The 22,128-nt window shown below is 39.6% G+C and overlaps 1 protein-coding gene across 1 annotated transcript; it reads left to right on the top strand.

Annotated features, from left to right (window-relative positions):
* Positions 1–337: 337 nt before the first annotated feature.
* On the top strand, positions 338–21,294 carry PIP4P2 (phosphatidylinositol-4,5-bisphosphate 4-phosphatase 2; the record flags this gene model as incomplete). Its single annotated transcript, XM_079533425.1, has 7 exons — positions 338–443; positions 6,017–6,165; positions 7,624–7,730; positions 9,161–9,284; positions 15,093–15,145; positions 20,551–20,641; positions 21,151–21,294. 7 exons carry the CDS (start codon positions 338–340, stop codon positions 21,292–21,294), a joined length of 774 nt encoding a protein of 257 aa, XP_079389551.1.
* Positions 21,295–22,128: the final 834 nt, after the last annotated feature.

Here is a 22,128-nt window from a genome sequence, read left to right on the forward strand (position 1 = left end):
CCGGACGCAGCCGGGACCCCCAGGCCGTCCCTCGGCGGCATTGCAGTCCCGAACCCGGCAACGGCTGCAGTCCCCGCAGCACCGCAGCTCGCCCGAAGGACTGCCGGTCCCCTCCTCTCTTCCGCGGCCTGCCCCGCTTATTAGCCCGCGCGAGGGGCCGGGCGGAGGCAGGCCCGGCCGCCTCAGCCCCCGCCCCTCTCGTCGCCGCGTCCCATTCATCCCAGCCCCTTCCTCTGCGCTCCTTCCCGGCCGCCGCTCGGCCCGGCCGCCCCCCGCCTTCTCCGCCGCGCGGCACGCCGCCAGCCCGGCAGCGGGGAGGGCCCTTCCAGCCGCAGCCATGGCTGCCGAGGGGGTGGACGAACGCTCCCCGCTGCTCTCCGCGCCCAGCTCCGGCAATGTCACCCCCACCGCGCCGCCCTATCTGCCGGACAGCAGCCCCCGAGGTAAGGGCCGGCGGGGAGGGAAGGCGGGCGGGGGGCCGAGCCGCGGAGCCGCCGCACGGCCTTTGTCGGAGGATGGCACGGTGCGGAGCCGGTAGGCCGTGCTCGGATCTGTGCTCGATGGTCCGCCTCGGAAATAATGGGGAGAATGGTTGGCAGTGGCAGAACAGGTCGGAGCCGGTCTGCAGCGTGACTCGAGCGCGGGTCGGAGCCTGCGAGGTAATTGCGGGGCTTAAATCAGCGCTGGCATTAATTAGGAGAGGGATTAAGCAGGAGACGCTTAGCGCCGAATAGCTAAATTCGGTACGGCGAGGTGCGCGGATCTGCAGCATCCGTCGGGCGGGAGGAATGAAGTGTGTGGAGCTCTGCTCCATCTCTGGCTGGGGGGGGCCGAGCTCTGCATCCGGAGCTGAGCAGGGGAGGGAAGGGGAGGGGGCTGCCGCTGCGCTGCCCTTGCCGGCGCATCTCAAGGCCGTGGCTGCCTGCTCTGCGTTCCCAAAGCGAGGCCCGTACCGCAGCCACCGACCTGTAATGGTATGGGGTTAACTTCTGTCGATTAACTTCTGTCGACTTACGGAAATTACCTTGTTGATCGATATTGAGTCACCGGTTGAACGTTTTTACTTGCAAAGCAAAAATCGGAAGGCTTAGAAGGTACATTAATAGGTGTTTTCTTTTCTTTTTAATCCAGTCACGTGTTTCACAGCACAAATCAAGGGAGGAAAGGAAAAAAAAAAAAAAGAAAAAGCTGAGACTTAAGGCTAAATGAGATTAGTGTAGCTTTCCTAGCAGCAGCCTTTAAAATGTGAGATTGGTTCTCAGTGGCTCTGCTGCATTGGCCATGTCTGGGGATTTCTATAGAACTGTAGATACAGCATGCACGTACAAGAAGGCTACAAATAAGCATCTGAGTGCTTCAGCACTTCAACCAGTGGGTAGCTGGGTTTCTTTGCTTTGATACGAAAATGTCTTTTTGCTGGTGCTGTGGCTGTTGCGTCCATTTGCACAGACTGTGAGCAGACAAAAAAAAAAAAAAACCAGATGGGCTTTTAAATATTTCTGCAATCAAATTGGACTGCCATTGGCCCTGAACCTTTACTGTATGAGCAATCCAGAAATCCACCTTATTCTAAATTCTACTCTGTTTTTATTCTTTAGAGTCCTTTTTCTGTATCTATTACTTTGAAATACATTTCACTCTATTAGAAACACACCAAAAAAAACCAACAAAACAAAACTCAACAAGTCTTTATATACTTCTTAGTTAAGGAAAGTGCATCAGGTCAGGGACTCCTGCTTGATCCCTGGATAGAATGCAGAGCTGGGCACTAGTTGGGCCCCAGGAGCTGTGTGCTGCTGCAGCTCCTGCTGACCAGTTTGGCAGCAGTGGGAGGGTGTGGCACTGGAGATAAGCAGCTTTTTTTCAGAAGTGGGGTGGAATCAAATACATTTGCTATTTAGAGAAACCTCTGAAGGAGTGTAGAGTATCTTGTTTAATGGCTCTGTGAGCAACTGAACCTAGAAGCACTTACATATACGCTGCTCTATAAAACCTAAAAAATGTCTGCAAAACAAAGTCTTGCAAAGGTGCCACGTAGATCAAGTTGCACTAGCTTTCTTGCTCCATGACTGTGTGTGTCAGCTATCCTTAGAGAAAGCAGCTCCCTTGTGTGGCGGCTACTGGGCAGCCTTTATCTCTTTCTCTAGCGCAAACAGAAGGAAGAGGCATTGTCCAGGTAATAGAATTTACTTTTAAACCATTTTTCTTCTGTGCTTCCTTCTCTGGCATTACCTGAAAGTGGGGTTGGAGAGATAGAGGAAGGAAGGAGAAGGCCTCAGTGCTCAATACTACCACCTGAATTACACTAACAGATTCATCCCCATACGTGTAATTGCTGCTCCATGTGTAATCCTGAGCTTTAGAATGAGGCTGTGGTTTGGAAGTATCCTCCTCTGCCCTTGTTGGGCTGCAGCTGAGCCCCACCTGGTCCTTTTGAGCATAAGCTAGTGGGCAGCCGGGTGCTACAGAGTCCTGGCATTCCTTGTTCCCATGAGGGGAGCAAATGAGAGTTTTGGGATGTGGCCTCAGGGCACAGTTAAGAAACTTCATGTGGACAAAGGCTGGGACCATCACCTGTGCTCCCTGTAGTACAGTGATTATTCTGCTTTCTCCATCCTTGCCTACCAGTCCACTACATAGTTCACTAACTTTCTCCTTTTCCCTTCCCAGATTAGGATAAAGCTGTGTTTAGAAAATGTCAAATGCACTTCTCTTTGACCAAGGCAAGCTGCAGGCAGTTCCCTGTGGTTTCTGTGTTTTAGAATACTGAAGGAGGAAGTGCACAAGCACAAGAATCTTCTAAGGTTGTGTTTTCTTTGCTGCATCTTCTGTGAGGGTTGATGGGGGTATGCACTGTAGGTTAGTCATATACTTCATGGTAGGGGCACTCTGCTGCTCTTGTTGACCTCATTATTTTTGGGTGGTTATCATTAGAAAAGCTGATAAATTGTTAACTGAAATGTCAGTAGCAGAATACTGACATGCAGTATAAATATATCCTGAAGCCTCTGGTGTGTGCATGAAATCTATCTACCAACCATTCATGCCCACCATGTGGACCTTTTGTGAACTGTTATTTAAGATAATAGCCTGAAATTCAAGCTGGAAAAAAAAAAAAAAAAAAAAGGTCATATCAAGTACATATGTTAATGTGCTTTGAAAGTAGCCAGCATTTTCATTAAGGGATATGGAGCAGCAAAGTTGGAGACAATTCTTTTATTTCCCTTTATAGCTTTCCTCTGAATATATTTCTCTTTACACTTAGTTCTGGAGGGCCTTGCTGGTTGTTGTTTAGGGAGCCTTTCAGAAGCTCTACTTTAAACACGGATGTTGCAGTGCCAAGATACCTCTGGCTTTTTGCTCTGTAGCAAATGCTGTTTGCTGCAGCACCACTCTGAGAAGCAGCCATTATTGCCTGCTATTGTAAATCTGCTGAGACAGCAGCACAGGAATGAAGAGGCAGCTTACCTGGAAGCCAAGCAGCTTCAGTGTGAGGTTGGAGAATTGGTTGTCTGTGTACTTGCACACCTTATCTGACCAGCTTTAAAAATTTAGAGTTGTTTCTTACGAAGAAGATACAGTCTTAAGGTCTTCCAGGATCACTGAAGGCTGAAAGGCTTGGGGATACGTCTTTATTAGACAACAGAATGAATAATAATGTTCTTGTTTGCCTTTCCTTGATACAGCTGCCTTGTACCCAGCTGATAGGAGTTTAGTCTCACTGTAAATTGAAAGAGCCAAGCCAAGAATATCTGCAATCTGGTTGTTGCTTTACAGAAGTAACCTGAGAGCTGGGATTGAACTGTAGTTTCTCGACGGGGGAGTTTGGTTTTCAGCATGCTGGGCGTGCATTCTGTTCTGTGGCTCTTTTTCCTTGTAACCAGGGAGTGTATCAGTTACTGGCTGCAGAAGCAGTTAAGCAGCCTGCTTACAGCCAAGAAACCCCCTCCAGCAACCTTAGCTCGGATTCTCACAGCCAAGATCTTGCTCTCCAAGTTGTCCACGTTTCAGAACTGTTTTCTGCTAGTATGGTGATCTGCTGGGCTGAGATTGTTTGTGGATGGCAAAGTGTGGGATTTTTGTGTGTGCTGTGGGTGGATGAGTGTTTGTTTTGCTTTCATTTGTTTTCCTGTGTTTTGCTGCTGTTGTTTTTCATTTCTATTTCTTCCTTTGTGTGTGATAGTCTTGTACTGAAAATACGGTATGACAATACTTCAAAATATAGCTATCCCTGAAAATTTTCAGCTGGGTGCTACTAGACCTCAAACAGAGAAGAAAAATCAGAATAGAACTGAAAGTTACCTGTTTTGTCTTAAGCATGTTGGTTTCTGCAACCACAGCATCAAAGCTGTAGGTATGAGGTTCTCTTTCTGAAGTTATGAAGCATTGCTGCACATAAGTGAATTTTGCCTCTCATCTGAAATAATTTAAGTCTGTTAGGTTCTATCCTGAGACTCTCAAGATGTCCACTTGTCTTCTGCTGCCTGCAAGTTAAGTCAGGTATCAATCTGTATGGTTTGGGGACCAAGTAGCCAGGAGACAGTGCCAAGCAACGGTGAAGCTTAGAAGTTTTGTGATGATATTTTGGATCTTAATGTTTCTTAAATCCGTCCAGTTTACAACATTCACATTAAAATTGAGTGAAGAAATGATCTGTGTATCCTTGCAGGCTTAAATCTACTGCTTGGACCTGTTGCTTTTCATAGTAGCTAGAGATTTCTCCTCACCTCAGCAGATAATGCTTTGTTTGTAAATGGGAAGAAAGCTGATATCCTGTTGCTTCTCTGAGGACTTTGTTGACCATTTGGATGTAATCATGATGTAATTTCTTGTTCAAGGCTGCAGAGTATTTTAAAGTAGTAGAAAAAGTTAACTACTAAATGTGCCCATTCCTTCTCTGCTTACCTGAAGAGCTTGATGAAATAAAACCCAGTGGTATTACATGCCAAATAATTGCAGTAATAAGCTTGTGAGAGTTTATGTGGAATTGTTTTCATTCCATGAATTCTTAAACTGAGAAGGATCTGAACTGTTTCCTCTTTTCTTTGTTGTGTGTTTGAGGCTGGCAATGCTGAAATTAGGCTTGCCACAGGAGAACAGGGCTGTTATGTTCTCTGGTACTGGTCTGCAAATGAAAACCTTGTGTGTCCTTGTGTTGGCTTTTGGTCAGCAAAAATATCTAGGACCCTTAAAAGCAGAAGATCTGAAGGTTTTATTCATGTCAAGGCCATGTTGGATGGGGCCCTGGCAACTTGTTCTAGTGGTTGGCAACCCTGCATATGGCAGAGAGTTGGAACTGGATGGTCTTTAAGGTCCCTTCCAGCCCAGAGCACTCCGATTCTCTTGGTACACTCCAGGTGTGCTTTTGCTGTACTTGAAAAAAGAAGCGTTTCCCATCCAAGATCTGGCCTGGGCTCCTGCGGGATCTGTTGCCTGTTCCATCGCCTTTGCTGCTTTAGTTGCTAGGAATCCTGGCCTCTTAATTATGCCTTTAGTAGAATTTTCCTTTATTTTTACCTCTAGCATATTTGGTACTTTACTATAAATATTCATGGATGTTTTAGTCTCTTCAGTTGTTTACAAGTGCTGGATAAGCTCTTCTGTTTACCTGGGCTATGACTATTCTGCTTATCATCAGAAGCCACCCTTGGATTCTAGTAATCCATGTTTCTCACTTGCCCCTTTCTTTACTCTTAAGAGGCTGATTTGAAAATGAAATGGAATTGCTTAGATGAGACTTTCATCCAACCCACCTTTCTGGGGTGATTTATCTTGTTTTTGTGTTGCTGATATGCTCTATGTTCTATGATGCTTGAAATGTTGCACAGATGATTTGGGGAGGGAGGGGGGGAATGCAGAGTAAACTTAGATTTATCTAATGTTGATATCAGTAATTAACTTCAACATTTTTTCCCCTTTTCTTTCTTTGAGGCTGTGGCTGTTGGTGGCTGTGCTTGCTGACAGTTTTAGGATGCTGTGTTTGGTTTTCCATCTGAGATTTCATGGTCTCTTGCAGCAGAGCTCCCACCTCCATATACTGCCATTGCGAGTCCAGATGCCAGTGGTGTTCCTGTCATAAACTGCCGTGTGTGCCAGTCACTAATCAATTTGGATGGCAAGCTACACCAACATGTTGTTAAGTGCACAGTTTGCAATGAAGCTACGGTAAAAATGGGCTTTTAGCATTTTCTTTCTGTGGTGGGAGGTTGAACTGTGCTGTCAGTAGAATTCATATCCTCACGTACAAAGTGAGCTGCTGATGGATATCCCTGTTGAGGGCCTGTTGCTGCAAAGCTGCTGATGCACCTGGCATGCAAGTTCAAGGTTTGCTGATACAAGCAGTAAGACCCCAGGTCTTAGGCAGCCAGAGCAAATCTTCCCATTCTGTTCAGCCAGCTCTGTGGGGTTTCATTCCAAGGCTGAGAACTAAAAGCAGAGGTTTCATTTAAGTAATGACTCCTCTCTAAAGGAGGGTAAAATGTTTTCTGAAACAATTTTTAGTGGGATGAAAAAGAATGATTTAATTGTTTAAGCACTAGAAGATTCAAAGTAGCCAGCCCACACCTTTCCCTGGATGCTTTCTTGAAATGATTCTCAGTCAATTTGTGAACATGCTAGCAAACCAATGTGCAAACTGAAGCACAACCATCCTGAAGCACAGGAGCTGTAGGTCCTATCCAACGCTGTGCTGATCACAGTCCTTTTTGCTCCTCCTCCCCATTTTCTTAATTGAAATCTTCAGCTTTTGAGTTTCTCTGTTTCTCTTTTTTTTTTTTTTTTTTTTTTTTTTTTTTTTTTTTTTTTTTTTTTCCCCACCAGTTTTAGTTTGGGAACCTGATGCTGCAGCACTCCATAGCTACTGAGATCATTTGCTTAGGAAATGCTGAGTTGTATTTATTTTATGAAATGAATTGTCCAGAGAAGACATAAATGTGTGGGAATGTTGTTTTTTTGTTTCTCACTTGAAATGAAATGAAAAGTGAAAGTAGAGAAACTGCCACCAATACTCACCTTTCCTACTGATATATATAATATTGCAGACCACAGTAGAGTTCAGCTTCTGAAACTTGTGACTTTCTGTACGAAAGGGCTCCAGAAAGTTGACTGTCAGGTTCAAGGAAGATGATTTCAATACGTTTTAAAATAAGCTGACAGTTCAGCTAAGTCTGCATATTCTGTTACTGACTGAGAGCCAGACTTTGATTCTTTTGCTTCTGAATAGAGCCATTATATCAGGCAAGGAGACTTAATGTGTTCACTGGTTTTTGAAAAATATACCACTACTTAAGCTCATATTTAAAAAATAACTAAGCTGAAGACTTGAGTTCTTTACTGCTAAAATATGAAAGCTTTTTTTTCCCCCATTAGTTTGCGAAAATTCTTGTTATTGAAAATGCTCTTATGAGGAATTTTTAGTTCCTCTTTTTTTTTTTTTTTTTTTTTTTTTCTTTGGAGGGGAAAGGGAACCTTTTTTTTGACTTGCAAGTTTCTTTCTGTAAGAGGAACTGTATTTCCTTGTTAAGAACTTGTCATGTAGCTCTGTTTTGTCATACTTCGATGAGGAAGAAAGTGAATTGTTATGACTTCTGATGTGTGTTCTGTGTTTTCTTTTTCTTTGTTTAGCCAATCAAAAACCCTCCTTCAGGGAAGAAGTATGTTAGATGTCAGTGTAATTGTCTGCTTATCTGTAAGGATACATCTCGGAAAATAGGCTGCCCAAGACCAAACTGGTAAGAGTAACATCCATAATATCCTGAAAACTTAAATGCATGAGTTGCTCACTTTGCCTGATTCAGGGTGGGAACTTCTGAAGAAAACAAGAGAGGTAGCAGTAGATTGGCTTCAATCTGGTACTCCAGTACTCCCTTGTTTGGTTTGCTGAGTTTTCAATTTCTTACCTTTCAACTTTAACTTACACATTGTTTAGAGTGGAAAGAAATGTGATTGCCGCAATGAACATTCTTACTTCTGTGGACAGAGATAGGAGTGTTTCATTTCAAGTATTGCAGCCATAATAAGGTGGAAACTGAGATGGAAGTTGGATCTGCAGATATTAGAGTGTAGACTCCACCACACTGAGTGCCCTAGTCACCAGTCTGCTGGCTCATCTGGTTTTGTATCATACTTTTTGACCTTGTTTCTTTTGTTTGTTTGTTTTTTTCGTTTTTCCTCCTGGCTGCTATGGTACTGGGGAAAATTTCACTGAAGTCACAGAGCTTTTTGTAGAGTTCATGGGATACTTCAACTGTAATATGTCATGTGTTTAGTAACCGGGCTACATCAGAAGGTCTCCAGTCTTGCTGAACTACTTCCTGAAAGCATATCTCAGCAGTTTTGCTAAGATAGTCTTGGTACTTGTCTTATTAGAAGATGAGCTAAACTGGAGTAATTTGAAGCAGTTGAGGAGTACGCCCTAAATGGAAGGCTTCCAGTTTGAAGGGAGGCCATTTTGGTTGCATAAGAGAAGGCATGCATTACAAGTTAAATAATGCTTTCATCTTTCCTTTTCTGTTTTCATGCTAGGAAGTCTAATTCTTGTTCAGCTTTTTGTTAGTTAATTTGGATACTGTAATTTTGGATGGATACATTGTATAGTAAGTTGGAAATACACTGAGCATAAAAGCAAATACTAACTTTGTTAAGGTAAATTGATGGTGTTTAGTCAGACTAGGGTGGTTTCTTCTGATTCTCCCTATTTGAATAGTATTTTTACTACAGGGATGCGGAGATGCTGCTTATGTTGACTTGTTTTTTGGTAGTGGGAAGATGCAGAGTCTGACTTGGAAAGAAAAATTAGATTATGAAAGAGTAAAGACTCTTTCAACATGCTTCACGTAGGCATGTACGTTCCAATTCATAGGCATGCTCAGCCCAGTTATTAAGATTTCTTTTTCCTGAGGAGTGTTTCTACCATATGATAGCAAGTCTTTGATCTTTACAGGGTTCTGGCTTGCATGCCAGATGTTTTCAGAATTGACAGGGGCATCACTTTAGAAGAAGTTCAAAATTGTCTGAATCATCTGTTTGGAGAGGAAAAAAAAAATAAAAATTATAGTTTGAAGGGGCAATGGGGTAGTGACTGACTGAACTAATTGTTTCAGTGCATCACCCTTTTCTTTTGTGAGCTTAATTACATATACATCTCATGTTCTTAATACAGTAGACGCATCATTACTCTTGGTCCAGTAATGCTGATCCCAGAAGAGCAGCCAGCTCAGCCTGCCTTGCCAGTTCAACCAGATGGAACTAGAGTGGTGTGTGGGCACTGTGGAAATACTTTCCTTGTAAGTAAAGCACCAGATTCTCCTTCTCACTGAACTGTGCCATCGGTCAGGCTATTGTAAGCATTTCTAAGAGCGTATTGCCTTGCTTTGTGGCATCTTGAAGGAAGTAAAGCTGCTTCTGTGCTCATGTTGCTATGAACATATTTGGTTATTTCTACATGCGTTTCAATAAAATATTTATTGGTTTTTCTCTGCCTGCATGAACGAAGCCCAAAGCCACTGTTACAGCTCAGGTGTGAGAGCGGACAGTGCTGGAAAAGGAACTTACATATCTGTGTTCTATTTGGACTTGCAATGATGGTTGCATTCTGCAGTGGCTAAGGTGACTGAGTTTCTGCTGTTGCTCCATGGGATTCTGAATGCTGTTCATTGTAGCACTTTACCATCAGGTTGTCCATCAGTTAAGATGTAGAGATTGGTATATATCTAAGGATGAAAATTGTTCCCACTTGATGAAAGGATGCTAGGTAATCTTTTGCTGCCAAGGCGTCTTTTCTTTTATACGAATAAGGGTCTAGTGTACTTGAATTTCTATTTAGAATCATAGAATCGCCAAGGTTGGAAAAGACCTAAAAGATCATCCAGTCCAACCGTTCACTTATTACCAAAAGGTGATTTGAGAACAGCTTCTGCTGTAAGTAAGGTTTAACTTTGTTATCTAGCAGTGCTAAAATATCAAATTTCTTAATAATGGCAAATGGCTGAGATGAGTGATAAAGCCAAATGACCTACAGCATCACTGGAGAATTATGTTCCTGAAACAAAGAACTGTAAGGTACATAAGGGCCAGAGAATCTTCAAATGCATTTCATGAAAGCAAAAAGGAAGCTCGAAGGTGGTGCTTTGTGTGGATTGTTATCTGCAGTGAGAGAAACGTTTGCTTGTGATGGGATCTGCAACAGAATAAACTTGTTCCCTGTTCTAGATCAATTGAATGTATAATAATGTCTTAACTACTGTGATAGATAAAGAATGCAAGGAGCGAGATATCTCTTCCAACTTCTGCTTTTTAAAGGAGAGATTTGATTGTAAATTTGCAAGTGATGGAATAGCTGAGAAACCATTTAGATTCTGGATACATTCTTTTGTTGATTCTGGCCCCTGTATTAAAAAACATGTTTTTAATACTACTTTAAACCCTGCTGAATAACAATAGTCTGTAACTAGAGAGAACTGGAGTGGGTTTTCTGTTTCGTTTTTTAATGCAAGTCTGAATGTGAGCTTAATTACTAAGAGCATTTTGTGCAATATAAAAATAATGTTACTAACAGAAAGTGAATGGATCTATGAAAGAAAAAGGCCATTTCAAGTATGTATTTTAAACTAGGAGTATTTCACTGAAGGATGCCTTCTCTTCTAGTCACTTTTTTAGCATAGCATGTTAACAAACTTAGATACATGCATGGACACTGCAGTCTGATACAGGCCATTTTGTAATGCAATTAAGTAGTTTAGAACTACTGTTTAAAAACCTACAGGTGAAAGTAAATCTGTAAAAGAGTTAACACTACTAAGTTTTGTTAGCAGAGAAGAAATCTCTACTATGTAATTCAATCACTTTTTAAATTATTGTTAGGGAGAGTCAACGTTATGAAATAAGAATTTTTACTAAATTGTCGGCCTAACTTTTGAGTGCTCTCATCGGCATTTATTGGTCCTCTGTCTTTTTTCTTTAAGTGCAAGCCAAGTTAATTCTGTAGTTTATGCTCTAAACTTCTTTAGGTGAAATTCTGCTGTGAAAAAGTAGGAAAACATAAGGAGAAAAAATACAAAAGACTACTTTTGCCCGTAGTGACCAGATTATGCATTAAAAAGCTCAGATTGGTAATTCAGATTTAGTGCATGTGACTTCATGTCTGATGGCTCCTTTAGTGAACTGCATCATTCAGAACTTTGTAGCTGTATCTGATTTGCACAGTCTGTTTAAAAAAAAAAACAACCCTCAAAATCATTAGAAATGTATACTTCATATTCTCTTAATGATGAATTATCGAGAAGCTGAACCTTTTTCTTGCTGTATGCAGCTTTCCTAGAACTCTTTGCTTCTATCTTTTTCTGTTGTTAAGTTCATGGTTCTACACACACATTTTTTTTTAGTTAGGAAAACTCAGGAAATAGTTCTGTGTTCACTCCCAACCCCAAGCAAATAAATGTAGCTGTGCTTTAGCAGGTCTGGAAACTGGAGTTTTGTGGAGGTATTTCTGCACTTTATCTCTTCATTGTGAAGCAAATATGTAACACTAGCTTCATCTCAGTAAGGTATCTTCTTTGCTTCACTGGGCAGTTAGATAGCTCCCCCCCACCTCCCTCAAAGAAAAGGCAAAGCTAGAATGCCTGGGGTGAAAATGTCAAATGGTCATTTGCATGTTCTGTGTTATCTTCTAAAAGTTTCAAATTACCTCTTTTCAAAGAGTTTATTTTTGCCATATAAAAGCATATTTATGGGGTGTGATTTCCACCCACGTGTGTCAAGTGATCCTTTTAACTTAGAAGCATGCTTGACACTATGCAGCACCCTTGAGTTTCTCAGCTGGGAAAGTAACTTAATGGCTGTTACTATAGCTGAACTGCAGTACTTGCATTTTTGTTCTTCAGATTTTCTTAATTTTTTTTTCCCCCCATGGATAAGATAGTAGGAGCCATTTCTGTGTTAAGTTTTCTGTTTCTGGTAGATCTGAAATTTGGACAAATGTGAAAAAAGTGGTAAAATTGAAACAGAGGGCAGAACAGGATTTAACCATCCTGCTAAAGAAGTCTAATCTTGTTGTGGGCCTTGTTTGAGAGCTTCTGGACTTGGGCTGTTGGCTGAATTAAAACTCGTGCTGGCAGTAAGCTATTCCTACCCTCTGCCAGTCTGTTGCTGCTGTTGGTTTGTGTCTGTTGGATCAGGCTGAGTTCTCATTGCAGTCTTCCAGTACCTAAAGGGAGCCTACAAACAGGAAGGGAATCGGCTCCCCAAAAGAGTAGATAACAGCAGGACAAGGGAAATGGTTTAAAGTTGAAGGAGGGAAGATTTAGGTTGGATATCAGGGAAGCTCTTTACCAAGAGAGTGGTGAGGTGCTGGAACAGGCTGCTCAGAGAGGTTATAGAGTCTCCCTGCTCCAGAGATATTCCAAATTCACCTGGATGCTTTCCTGTGTCAGTTATTGTAGGGATCCTGCTTAATGTGAGGGGTTGGACCCAATGATCTCCAGAAGTTCCTTCCAACCCCTATGATTCTGTGACATAGTGGCAGGCAAGAGGGGTTGTGGACCCCTCCCCCCCCCCCCCCCCCCCCCCCCCCCCCCCCAACTTCTGGTGTGCTTTCAGAGACCTTCAGGGTTGAAGAGCTATGGAAGGCATGGGCTGGAAGTTAAGACCAGTCCCTTGGGTACCATCAGTTTTATTTGGTAAAACAAATCAAATATAAAAGTAACTTTGAAACAAATTAATTTAAGATACAATAAAAAATTTGAAACATTTCTTAGTGTACTGAAGAATTCATATTTGTGGAAGACTCTTGCTTTCCAAAAACAACTTGTGGTGGGAATGGGGGACTTTTTGATAGGAGCAGCTGTACATAGTTGTTTGAGTCAATTATAAGAACACACTTATTCTGTCTTGTCCTGAGAATTGTTCTAAGCTCAGAAGGTAGAAGAAGGTTTGTGATATTCTGGTAATTCCTCTGACTGATGTCTCATTTTGTCTCCAGTTGAAATAAGCAAGAGCTTTCTGTAATTCTGAACTAATTGGTGATTTGGGTTATTGTCTGTGTTGCTTTTGTTGTGAGAGATGGAAAAGACAGTTTTGTATCTGTGGAACTGTGTTATATTTAAATCTGTTTTTTATTGTGGAATTGTTTTGTAATATCTATGGACGGCTAATTCTCATGTAACCAACTTGAAATTTTATTAAGCGCATGAAACAGCATCAGGTACTTTCAATAAAAAAATATTATGAGTGCTTTTGTTATTTCCATCCAAATTTGACACACAAATGCATTTGAGTTTGTATCAGTTAATGACTATGGTTAATAATTAATCAGGAATCTTTAATAAATCCATAGAAAGATCATTAATGAGTAACTTTAGAAAGTTGGAGTTGCCTACTGTGGGATAAAAGCAGTGATGTTGAATTACAGATATGTAAGTCCTGGATTTAGACTTGCTTCTACTTCTGGAGCTACGGTGTGAGGAGGTGAAAGAACATCTCCAGAGAGGCCTGTCTCCATCTCTGGCACTGACAGATGAGCCTTATCCCACAGTTACTGTGTGCAGCCAATGGAAATAAAGCAGTCTTTGGCATGGGTGTGTGCAAATAGCAAACTTGCTCCTCTGGCAAAAATGTGGAAATAGCATTAGGGCTCAAAACATGTGTTGTTCAGGTCAAGGAAGTAGACAGATACTTTTCGTTTGTACTTCAGGGCACCCAACCAAACTGGTAGATCAGTTTGGCTGAGTCCTTGTAACATTGAAAAAGCAACTTTGTAACTTGGATGCTTCAGAACTGAAGAGTAAATAAATAAAGTTTGGTGGGTTTTCTTGGTGGATGATTATCTCCATTATAAGTAAATAAAACTGAGGGATGGAAGTAGGAAAAATACATTGTAAATACCACAAATTGGACCCTTGCTCACAACAAAGCCTGTTAGTACTAGCTAAGCATTATAAGCTACTTCTGTTTGTTTGTGCAGAAATTTGTAAATTCATTTTCACTGTTTAAACAGTGCTATGATATAGCAAGGTCCTGTATTCCATGCAAGTTGAGGCTCTGATTTTGATTTGTGTGTGTAGCAGTTAGGATTTGTTCAGTATGCTGACTTCTGATTTCTCACAGAGATAAGGAGGTTCAAAATGGAGGCATTAAGATCTTGTACTATAGCTTCTACCCATGCTAGTTATTTGCTGTGTGACTCATGCATTAATTAAGAGCAGAGAGAAGAATGTGTTTAACAAGAAGACTACTTCCAGGTGAGAAAGGCAGCAGAGAAGAGCTGCAATTACAGTATAACTCCTCCAGAATAAAGAACTGTAGTCCAATCCCCATTTTCAAGGCAAACATCTTTGGAATGTTTGTTTTGTACTGTCACAGAATGCTACAGAATGCTGTGTTTAAAAAAAAAAAAAAAAAAAAAAAAAAAAAAAAAAAAAAAAAAAAAAAAAAAAAAAAACCCAAGGCCAACAAAACAACAAACTTGCTGTTTTTAATGAGGTACAAGAGCGTATCCTGTGGAGGTATTGTAAGGTGTTTCTTCTAATGATGTTTCCCAGATAGATTTTGGTCTTTGTGGAAGTTTGTGACTCTACTATGATGACTTTATATATAAATCTTCTGAAAATGTTACATAACATTCTCTGCTTTATGTATGTAAAACTTGTGTTTTAGAAAATATGTTTTTATTATTTAATTAATGTTTCTTTGAATCATAACTCATTCTTCACAAGTGAAGTTAGGGTTGAGGAAAGATGGGAAAATGCATCTGTCTGTAATTATGCCAAAGAAAACATTTACTTTTATTAGGATATGTTTGTAGTCTTGGAAGTAAGAGGAGAAAAAAAAAAATAGTATTAATATTATCATGTTGCCCATACTTCATCTGTGGATGAAACCATGTTACGTCAAACAAATCTTGCAATACTAAGACAAGTCATGGGAAATTTTTACATGGCAGTCCTAATTCTGTGTTGCCACTGACAAAAGGGCATCTCATTTATGGAAGAAAGCAAGAAACAAGTCTTAGCCTGAGAAGCAAAATGTTTTCACATTGGCGTGAAGTACAACATTTTCTCAGGCCAGTTTTTCAACCTTTTTTTTTGTTCTCTTTACAGTGGATGGAAGTGAGATTTAACACACTAGCAAAATGCCCACACTGCAAAAAAATGTAAGTTTTCTGAAAGCAAGATTGTATAAACTAACTTTAAATTTAAGTTCCCTGTTTCTGCTGTAAAAGTTATCTGGAGTAAAATCTGTTTGCTGTACTGATTTTTTTTTTTTTTTTTTTTTTTTTTTTTTTTGCCATTCCCCTCTGAGCATCAAGGCTAAAGAGCGTGTCATGTGTGAGTTTTCTGCTGTATGTACAATTCAGTAACTTTGACAAATCTGATCTTCATGTATTAAAATGCCCAGGTGAAGTTGTCAAGAGTCGAAAATATGCTGCTATCAACAGACAGAAATGGGTTGCTAAAATTAACAGTAGCTAGGACTTCTGTCATTGAAATTTTACTGCTTAGTGCAGTTAATGAGGTAACGTTTAAATGTAGAACTTGAATTGTCTTGTGAGTAGAAGAAAGGAAAAGCTTGTCTTAATTTGAAAGAGGTTTTGTTGATTTCATAAACTCCGCTAATTTGTATTAAGTATCTTTAGTGCATTAGCTTGTTTAATAGTGATAACCTGTCTACTCATTTGCTGTCACTTCAGTAAGGAGGAGGTATTCCTTTTGGAGGAAAAATTAGGATGAGAGAGCCATGAGAAGCTTGAGGTGGGATTGTTTTTTGGTTGGGTTTTGTTGGTTTTTTTTTTTTTTTGCTATATTTAGCTGAGAATGGGTTTATTTATGTTGGAATAATGTAAACTTAAAAGTAACGGTACCAGCATACATCAAATTTGGATAGAATGTCAATCACAGGGTGTGAAATATGACTTAAAATACTGATTCAGAGACTTAACATGTAAATAACGGGTAGAACAAACTTGCTTTCCTTTAGCTAGACAAGTGCTGCTTCCAGTTAAAGGAGCATATGCTTCTACTACTGGGAACAGAGAACCTCAGCTGTACTGCATGTTACGGGAAAACTAACAGGTCCCTTGGGAACCAGAAGGCTTAGAATAAATGCACTTTAGCCATTGGCATTGCTTGGCTTTCAGAAGTGCCAGAAATCTTTTGCCTGAGTATTTGATAGAGAAGCCAGCTTAGCTATGTCTATCCTCAGGACTGTAAATGGTTGGGTATGGAATGGTGGATATGTTCTAGTTTATTTAGGTCAGATAATATCAGGATCTTGGTGAGTTGTTGCTTTGCATGCTTTTTTTTGTTTGTTTTTACTGCCTGCTCTTGCATTCAGTTTTTTCCTTTTAGATGCTGACGGGGAGAGTTAGTGTTTTGTGGTGTTGGTTTTTAAACTAAGTTGCAGTTAATATTTTATATTTTTATCACTTAACCTTCAATAGCTGACCTCAGGTCATCCTTCTTTCTTGACTGTTCTTAAGAAAGATTTTCTGTTTCCTTTTGAATGGGAGTGGGATTCATCAATGAAAACTTCCCAAAAGCATCAGCCCAGAAATTGTACCATGTTATCTTTTGTTCTGTCTTTTGTTGAATTGTGTTGTATTTAAAAAAAAAAAAAAAAAAAAAAAAAAAAAAAAAAATTGCTGGAGACAAAGACCTCTTTGTGTTCTGTCTTCAAAGTGCAAAGCATGCTACCTGTATGTAGTAAAAACGGAGTGTAGTCTTTGAAAATTACAGCTGAAGTAGCAACTGAGTTGTAGAATACAAAACACTTTTAACAAGTAGTTGTTTTCTGCCCTTGTTCTGAGAATTCAAATTATGAAATATGATAACTTTTGAATTAGCTGCTTGGTGTTTTCCTGCCTTTGCATTGTAACAGACAGGAGTTCTGCACTGCCACCAGCATAAGCCTTTCTAGTGAATTTAGTGCCTCACAACATAGGTGAGGCAGAACTTGAAGTTGTGGGAATGGAATAAACAACTGCCATGACCTTCTGTTTTTCTATCAGCCCTTTGTCAGAAGTCACTATATCTGTAGCCAAGTAGTCAGAAGGGAATGTTGGATGCTGTGTTTTGGCCAACTGGTGAAAAGCTTTCTTCATTAGCAGCTGACCAGTCAGATGTAAAAACACTTACTCCTTCTGTTGAACCTGATGATGATAGTCACTTAAAGGATAGTATAGACTGAGGCAAAAGGCATTTCAAATCACTGCAGGTTTTTCAAGAAGACCAATATTGAAACTCAAATTCTCAAATAGTTCGCGTGACTTTTTTTATCAGACTTTAGAAGTGAAGTGAATCTCTCTTAATGGCTTATTTGTAAGTACCTACTTGGGTGGTGCAAACCAGATTTTAACACCAGGAATGCCTTGTGTAATTACAGGGGACTTGGGATTTATTACACAAGGAAGTCAATAACAAAACATAGTTCAGAGAAGGTGAAATTGCTCTGTTTCAGAATTAGGACAACAAATGCAGTTATTAAGGAAGCTGTTGCAAAATGCTTTTACTCTGTATAATTGACGGTGATCTGAGAACATGGGCAAAACTGTTTCTTTCACTGTGCTAGCATTCCTGTATGATTTAAAATAGAAAATACCAGTTGTTAAGTATCAGTCTCTTGTTCCATCTTTCCTCCCCAAAAATGCTGAACCCTAATGAGCTTAAAATTTGTAGCCAATTAAGCCAGTTAACCCTTAAGAAAAGGAGATGGTAGAACTCTGGCATTTCTATAGCCAATAATTTCAGTAATACTTTTCATCTTCAAAATACTGAATTTTGATTTTTTTTTTTCTTCTTAAAAAGCTGCTAAAAGTACATCTGAAATCATAGTTATAATAATTTCTATTATTTGGAGCATAGGACAGGTCCTGCGTTCTTTCGTGTGCCACTCCTTTAACAGCTGTCTCTTGAGGTTTCCCTTTATTAGCACCTGATGCTGAGTTGGCTTTGGTGTCTCTTATTTGTGCTACCACTGCCTAAAGGTCTGCAGGTGCCTTTGCTTCCTTAGTAGTAACTCAGAAAAAGGAAGGAATGTTTACTACTTTTTGGATGGCTCTGTAGTGACTTTACCCTCATTAGTCACTCAGTAGAGACGACTGCTACCTGTACAATGTTCTTTTGACTCAGTTCTAATACTTCTGAATGAAAACCATCAAACCTTGCAGTTTATAGGTTTGGGGATATGGTTTCAGCTTTCTTTATTAAAATTAGGGGTGTACATGTGGTTTGGGGTGAGTAGAGGGTCCAGATCACTATTTGAGTGGCCCAGTGACCAATATAACTGAGAAAATGAGAAATAAAATCTGATCTATTGGAATTGCTAAATATACCCAAAGCTGTTATGTGACCATAGAAACTTAATGCTTTTATTTTAGCTTTGCATTCTGTAGAAAGGAAAAGGCAGATAAAATTAAATGAAGACTTCTATTTTTTCTAAACAGCATTTGAGGAGATGATTTTTCCCCCAGTCTTTCTAAATGGGTAGGAAGAGGCACAGCTTGAGAGAAACTACAGATGGAAAATAAAGATGGCACCTTCACTATTATGATTACAAAAACAAGGCTGCAAGTCAGGCAGCTTTCAAAGTGAAGATTTCTTTTCCGAAATAAACTTCCTCTGTGAAATATGCAGTACAGTAAATATTGTGCATGTTTCAGGTGTGTTAAATGTGACACTTCTACCAGCTTGTTAGCTATTTAGAGCTCATTTTAAGGTATCTAGCTCCATGCTAGAATTAACTTCCTTAGCATATAGCTGGGAAATTTTGCAAGAGGAAGAAACCTAAGGTCAAGCTTAGTGCTCATTGATGTAACTTTTGAAGTATCAGCATTTGAAGTCTGTCTTCATGCTTTCCCCATTTACACAATGTTTGTTTTGTTTTTCTCAAGTGATTTGGAATGAGACAACTCGTTTTTCCTTTAGAATGGCTGTAGACTTACTTAAGGATTTTTGGGGGAATGTTTTTTGTTTTTGTGTATGTGTGTATGTTCCCCTTTGTGTGTTAGTTCAGTGATCGCTGGATAACAGGGTATCACTATTCTCCCCAATTGGAAATCCTCACCGCTGGATAATGGTCACTGTGTTTAGCCCTTGCCTTGCAAGATGAAGCTCAGTTTGTGGATACTAACTCAAGGACTACTTTTTCTAAAAGGCTCCATGGGGGGAAAAAAAAAAAAATCCTTGTAAAGAAATAATGCTGGAGTAAAGCTGCTTAAGGGAATCTATTTCAAGCCTTCCTAAGATGAATGTATGAAGAATTTTAGTCACATGCAAAGCATATGATACCTTGCTGTGTGGCTAAGCAACTGGAGCCAGAAATTTGGTCAGTCATATGATGGATATACAACTTTAGTTCAGGAGTGCTTTATTCTGTTGTACTGTATTCTCAAGTATGTTGAACCATCATGAGATGAAAATTACTTTCTCTTCTAGCTTTGAACATGCTATAAGAGTTTCCAAAGGCATGTTGATCTCCTAGTGTGGGAGGAAGTACTTTAATGATGATACTGTGCTGCAGGGTGCTTCAGAAGTACCTCTAAGATAGATTTATGAAATCACATCTTCCACTCTGGAGCTTTTAGTTGAACAGAGAGAACAGCATCAAATAATATTCCTCATTGGTGTAGCTGTATGTGATTGGAATTTCTTGGCTTGAGATATACTTGTCATATAATTCTGAGCTTCCAGCCAAAATGTTCTAACCTGTAGTGAAGAATGTAATGTTCTATTAGCATTTTATGTTCCTTTTTGCTGAAGCACTTTAATAGTTTGTATAATGCAGCAGGCAGAGACAAAGCTGCCTGTCTACGAGTTTGTAGTCTAGATGATGAGTGACAGAACTTCCAAGGGATTTACTTGCTTTGCTTGCCAGCAGTGATTTGTGCAGCTAATTTGGCTTGCAGTAGATGTCTGAAAGAAAATTGGAAAGCAAAAAAAAATTGATACGTTTCTGCAGTTAATATAACTGACTTAAATGTCTAAGAATTTCAGTTTTTGGCTTTGCATTTAAACTTCAAGAAATAGGGTAGTGCTTAGCCAACTGACAATACTGAGTCTGTTCCACTAAGTAAATTGTGCATGTTCTTACTGTTAAGATGCTTAGGGGCAGTAGAACTGATTTTCATTTACTTAGGTGCAGTGAGTATATTAAAGACGTGTATTGATGTATTAAAAGACTGAAGGGTGTCTTACAGCCTACATGAAGCTTCAAAGCAAACTTGTTTTTGCAATCCAAAGGCTCCTCAAGATATTTATCTGGGTCCACTGTGGTAATAAGATAGATACACCTAAGCCACAGGTGTGTTACTCTTCTCTTTGTTGCAAGCATTTTGAGATGCAAGGTTATTACTTTTTTTGTGTGTGTTCATGTCTGCCTATAGTGCCCCTTTAAACAGACTCTTTCACTCTTTAGCATTAATGTAGGCTTTCCCTTTAATTTCATAAACTCAGGTTGGTGTATGTGTATTGCTGATTTTTTTTTTTTTCTAATCATGACAGACCTGCTGCTTTTTGTGTGATTCTCTTCTTTGAATTCTAAGCACCTTTTATTTTCTGACAGTTCTTCTGTTGGAAGTGCATTGCCTCGGAGACGTTGCTGTGCATATATTACAATTGGAATGATTTGCATCTTCATTGGAGTTGGGTTAACTGTGAGTGATGTGCTATTTTTGTACTTAAAATGGTGTTTGGGGCTATGCATGTACAAAAGAGCTCCTTTCATTGACCAGCTCTTTTATTCCCAGCATTTGAACAAAATTGCTTCAATTTGTGTATTGTTGTCAACTCTATTGTAACTATGGACATAATTATCTGAGTTAGCTAGAAAAATGTTCCTAAAAGATCTTCTGGCACTGTGAGATTCTCCATTTCCTGATCTTATATATGTCTTTTATCTTTCTGTGGGGGGGGGAAAAAAAAGGCTTTATTTTAGAAATACTGGGACATCTTGCTCTTGCTATGGCTCTCAAAACTTTCAGGTTTCTAGAAATACATACTGTGGCATAGCCAGAAGTGTAAGCCTCACTGCAGTGGAGGGGAAGAGGATTCAAAAGAGTTGGTACTTGTACAGATCATAAAGGAATGTACACCTTCTTATTCTGCCTTGAAGAACAGATATTGCTGTGTTTGACACTTCTTGTTGTTTCTTTTTTTTTTTCAGGTTGGTACACAAGATTTTGCCAGGCGATTTCATGCCACCTATGTTTCTTGGGCTATTGCTTATCTCTTAGGTTTAATCTGCCTCATTCGAGCCTGCTACTGGGGAGCTATAAAAGTCAGTTATCCAGAGCACAGTTTTGCATAGAGAAATTGTTAGATTATAGCAGATGCTCATCTATTAATTCTGGATATTACATCTTGGACACTTTTAAAACCTTTCCTGTAAGGATTCCATTCTGTTCAAAGTAGTTCTAAGACTGGAGGTCTCTAAGAACAAATCTTCATTGCACTACATAATATGCAAATAGTTTGTTTTGCTGCTAGATTCCCTAGCTCTGAATACTAAAGCTGTGTTTACATGTTCATAACTCTTGTCTTTATAGGTGTTGAATTTGATTTCAACAGACAGTATTAAGTTTTACATTTCTTTCGTTATGTTAAAATTCGTTTGCCATTTTTCTAGATGATCAGTAAGAATTCAAAAGCAAGAGTGTTTATAAGTGTTTCTACAGTAGCTTCACATTTGTACTTAACATTTTAACTACAATTATGTTCAAAGTGGCTTGCTTTAAAACCTAAGCAATAAGCATTTTGCTTGAACTGCTTACTGTATCTTTTGCCTAAGATCATAGTGACCTTACTGGGGAAACGAAAGTTACAAGTGTACTTCAAAAGACTGACACTGTTGATAGAGACATTTGTAAACACTGTATGCTTTGAGATTTTCAGGTAAAGAGATGCTATTTTGGTAGTTTAAATAAATTTCCACTTAGTCAGGATTGGATTTCAGTTAGGGTAAATGCTTTCTTCTCATGGATCCTGGGACTTGGGTGTTTTTTGTTTTACTTTTACTTGGCAGATTCTAAAAGCCATGCTCGGATTATGGAACTTAACTCTGGTTATTTGTGCAAGTTCCTTTACAGGGTCTAAGGGAAGCATTTCATATGACCTGTTTAGAAATACTTCACTGTCATGTAGG

Source organism: Tetrao urogallus (assembly GCF_951394365.1).
Source record: "Tetrao urogallus genome assembly, chromosome: 3".
NCBI lineage: Eukaryota > Metazoa > Chordata > Aves > Galliformes > Phasianidae > Tetrao > Tetrao urogallus.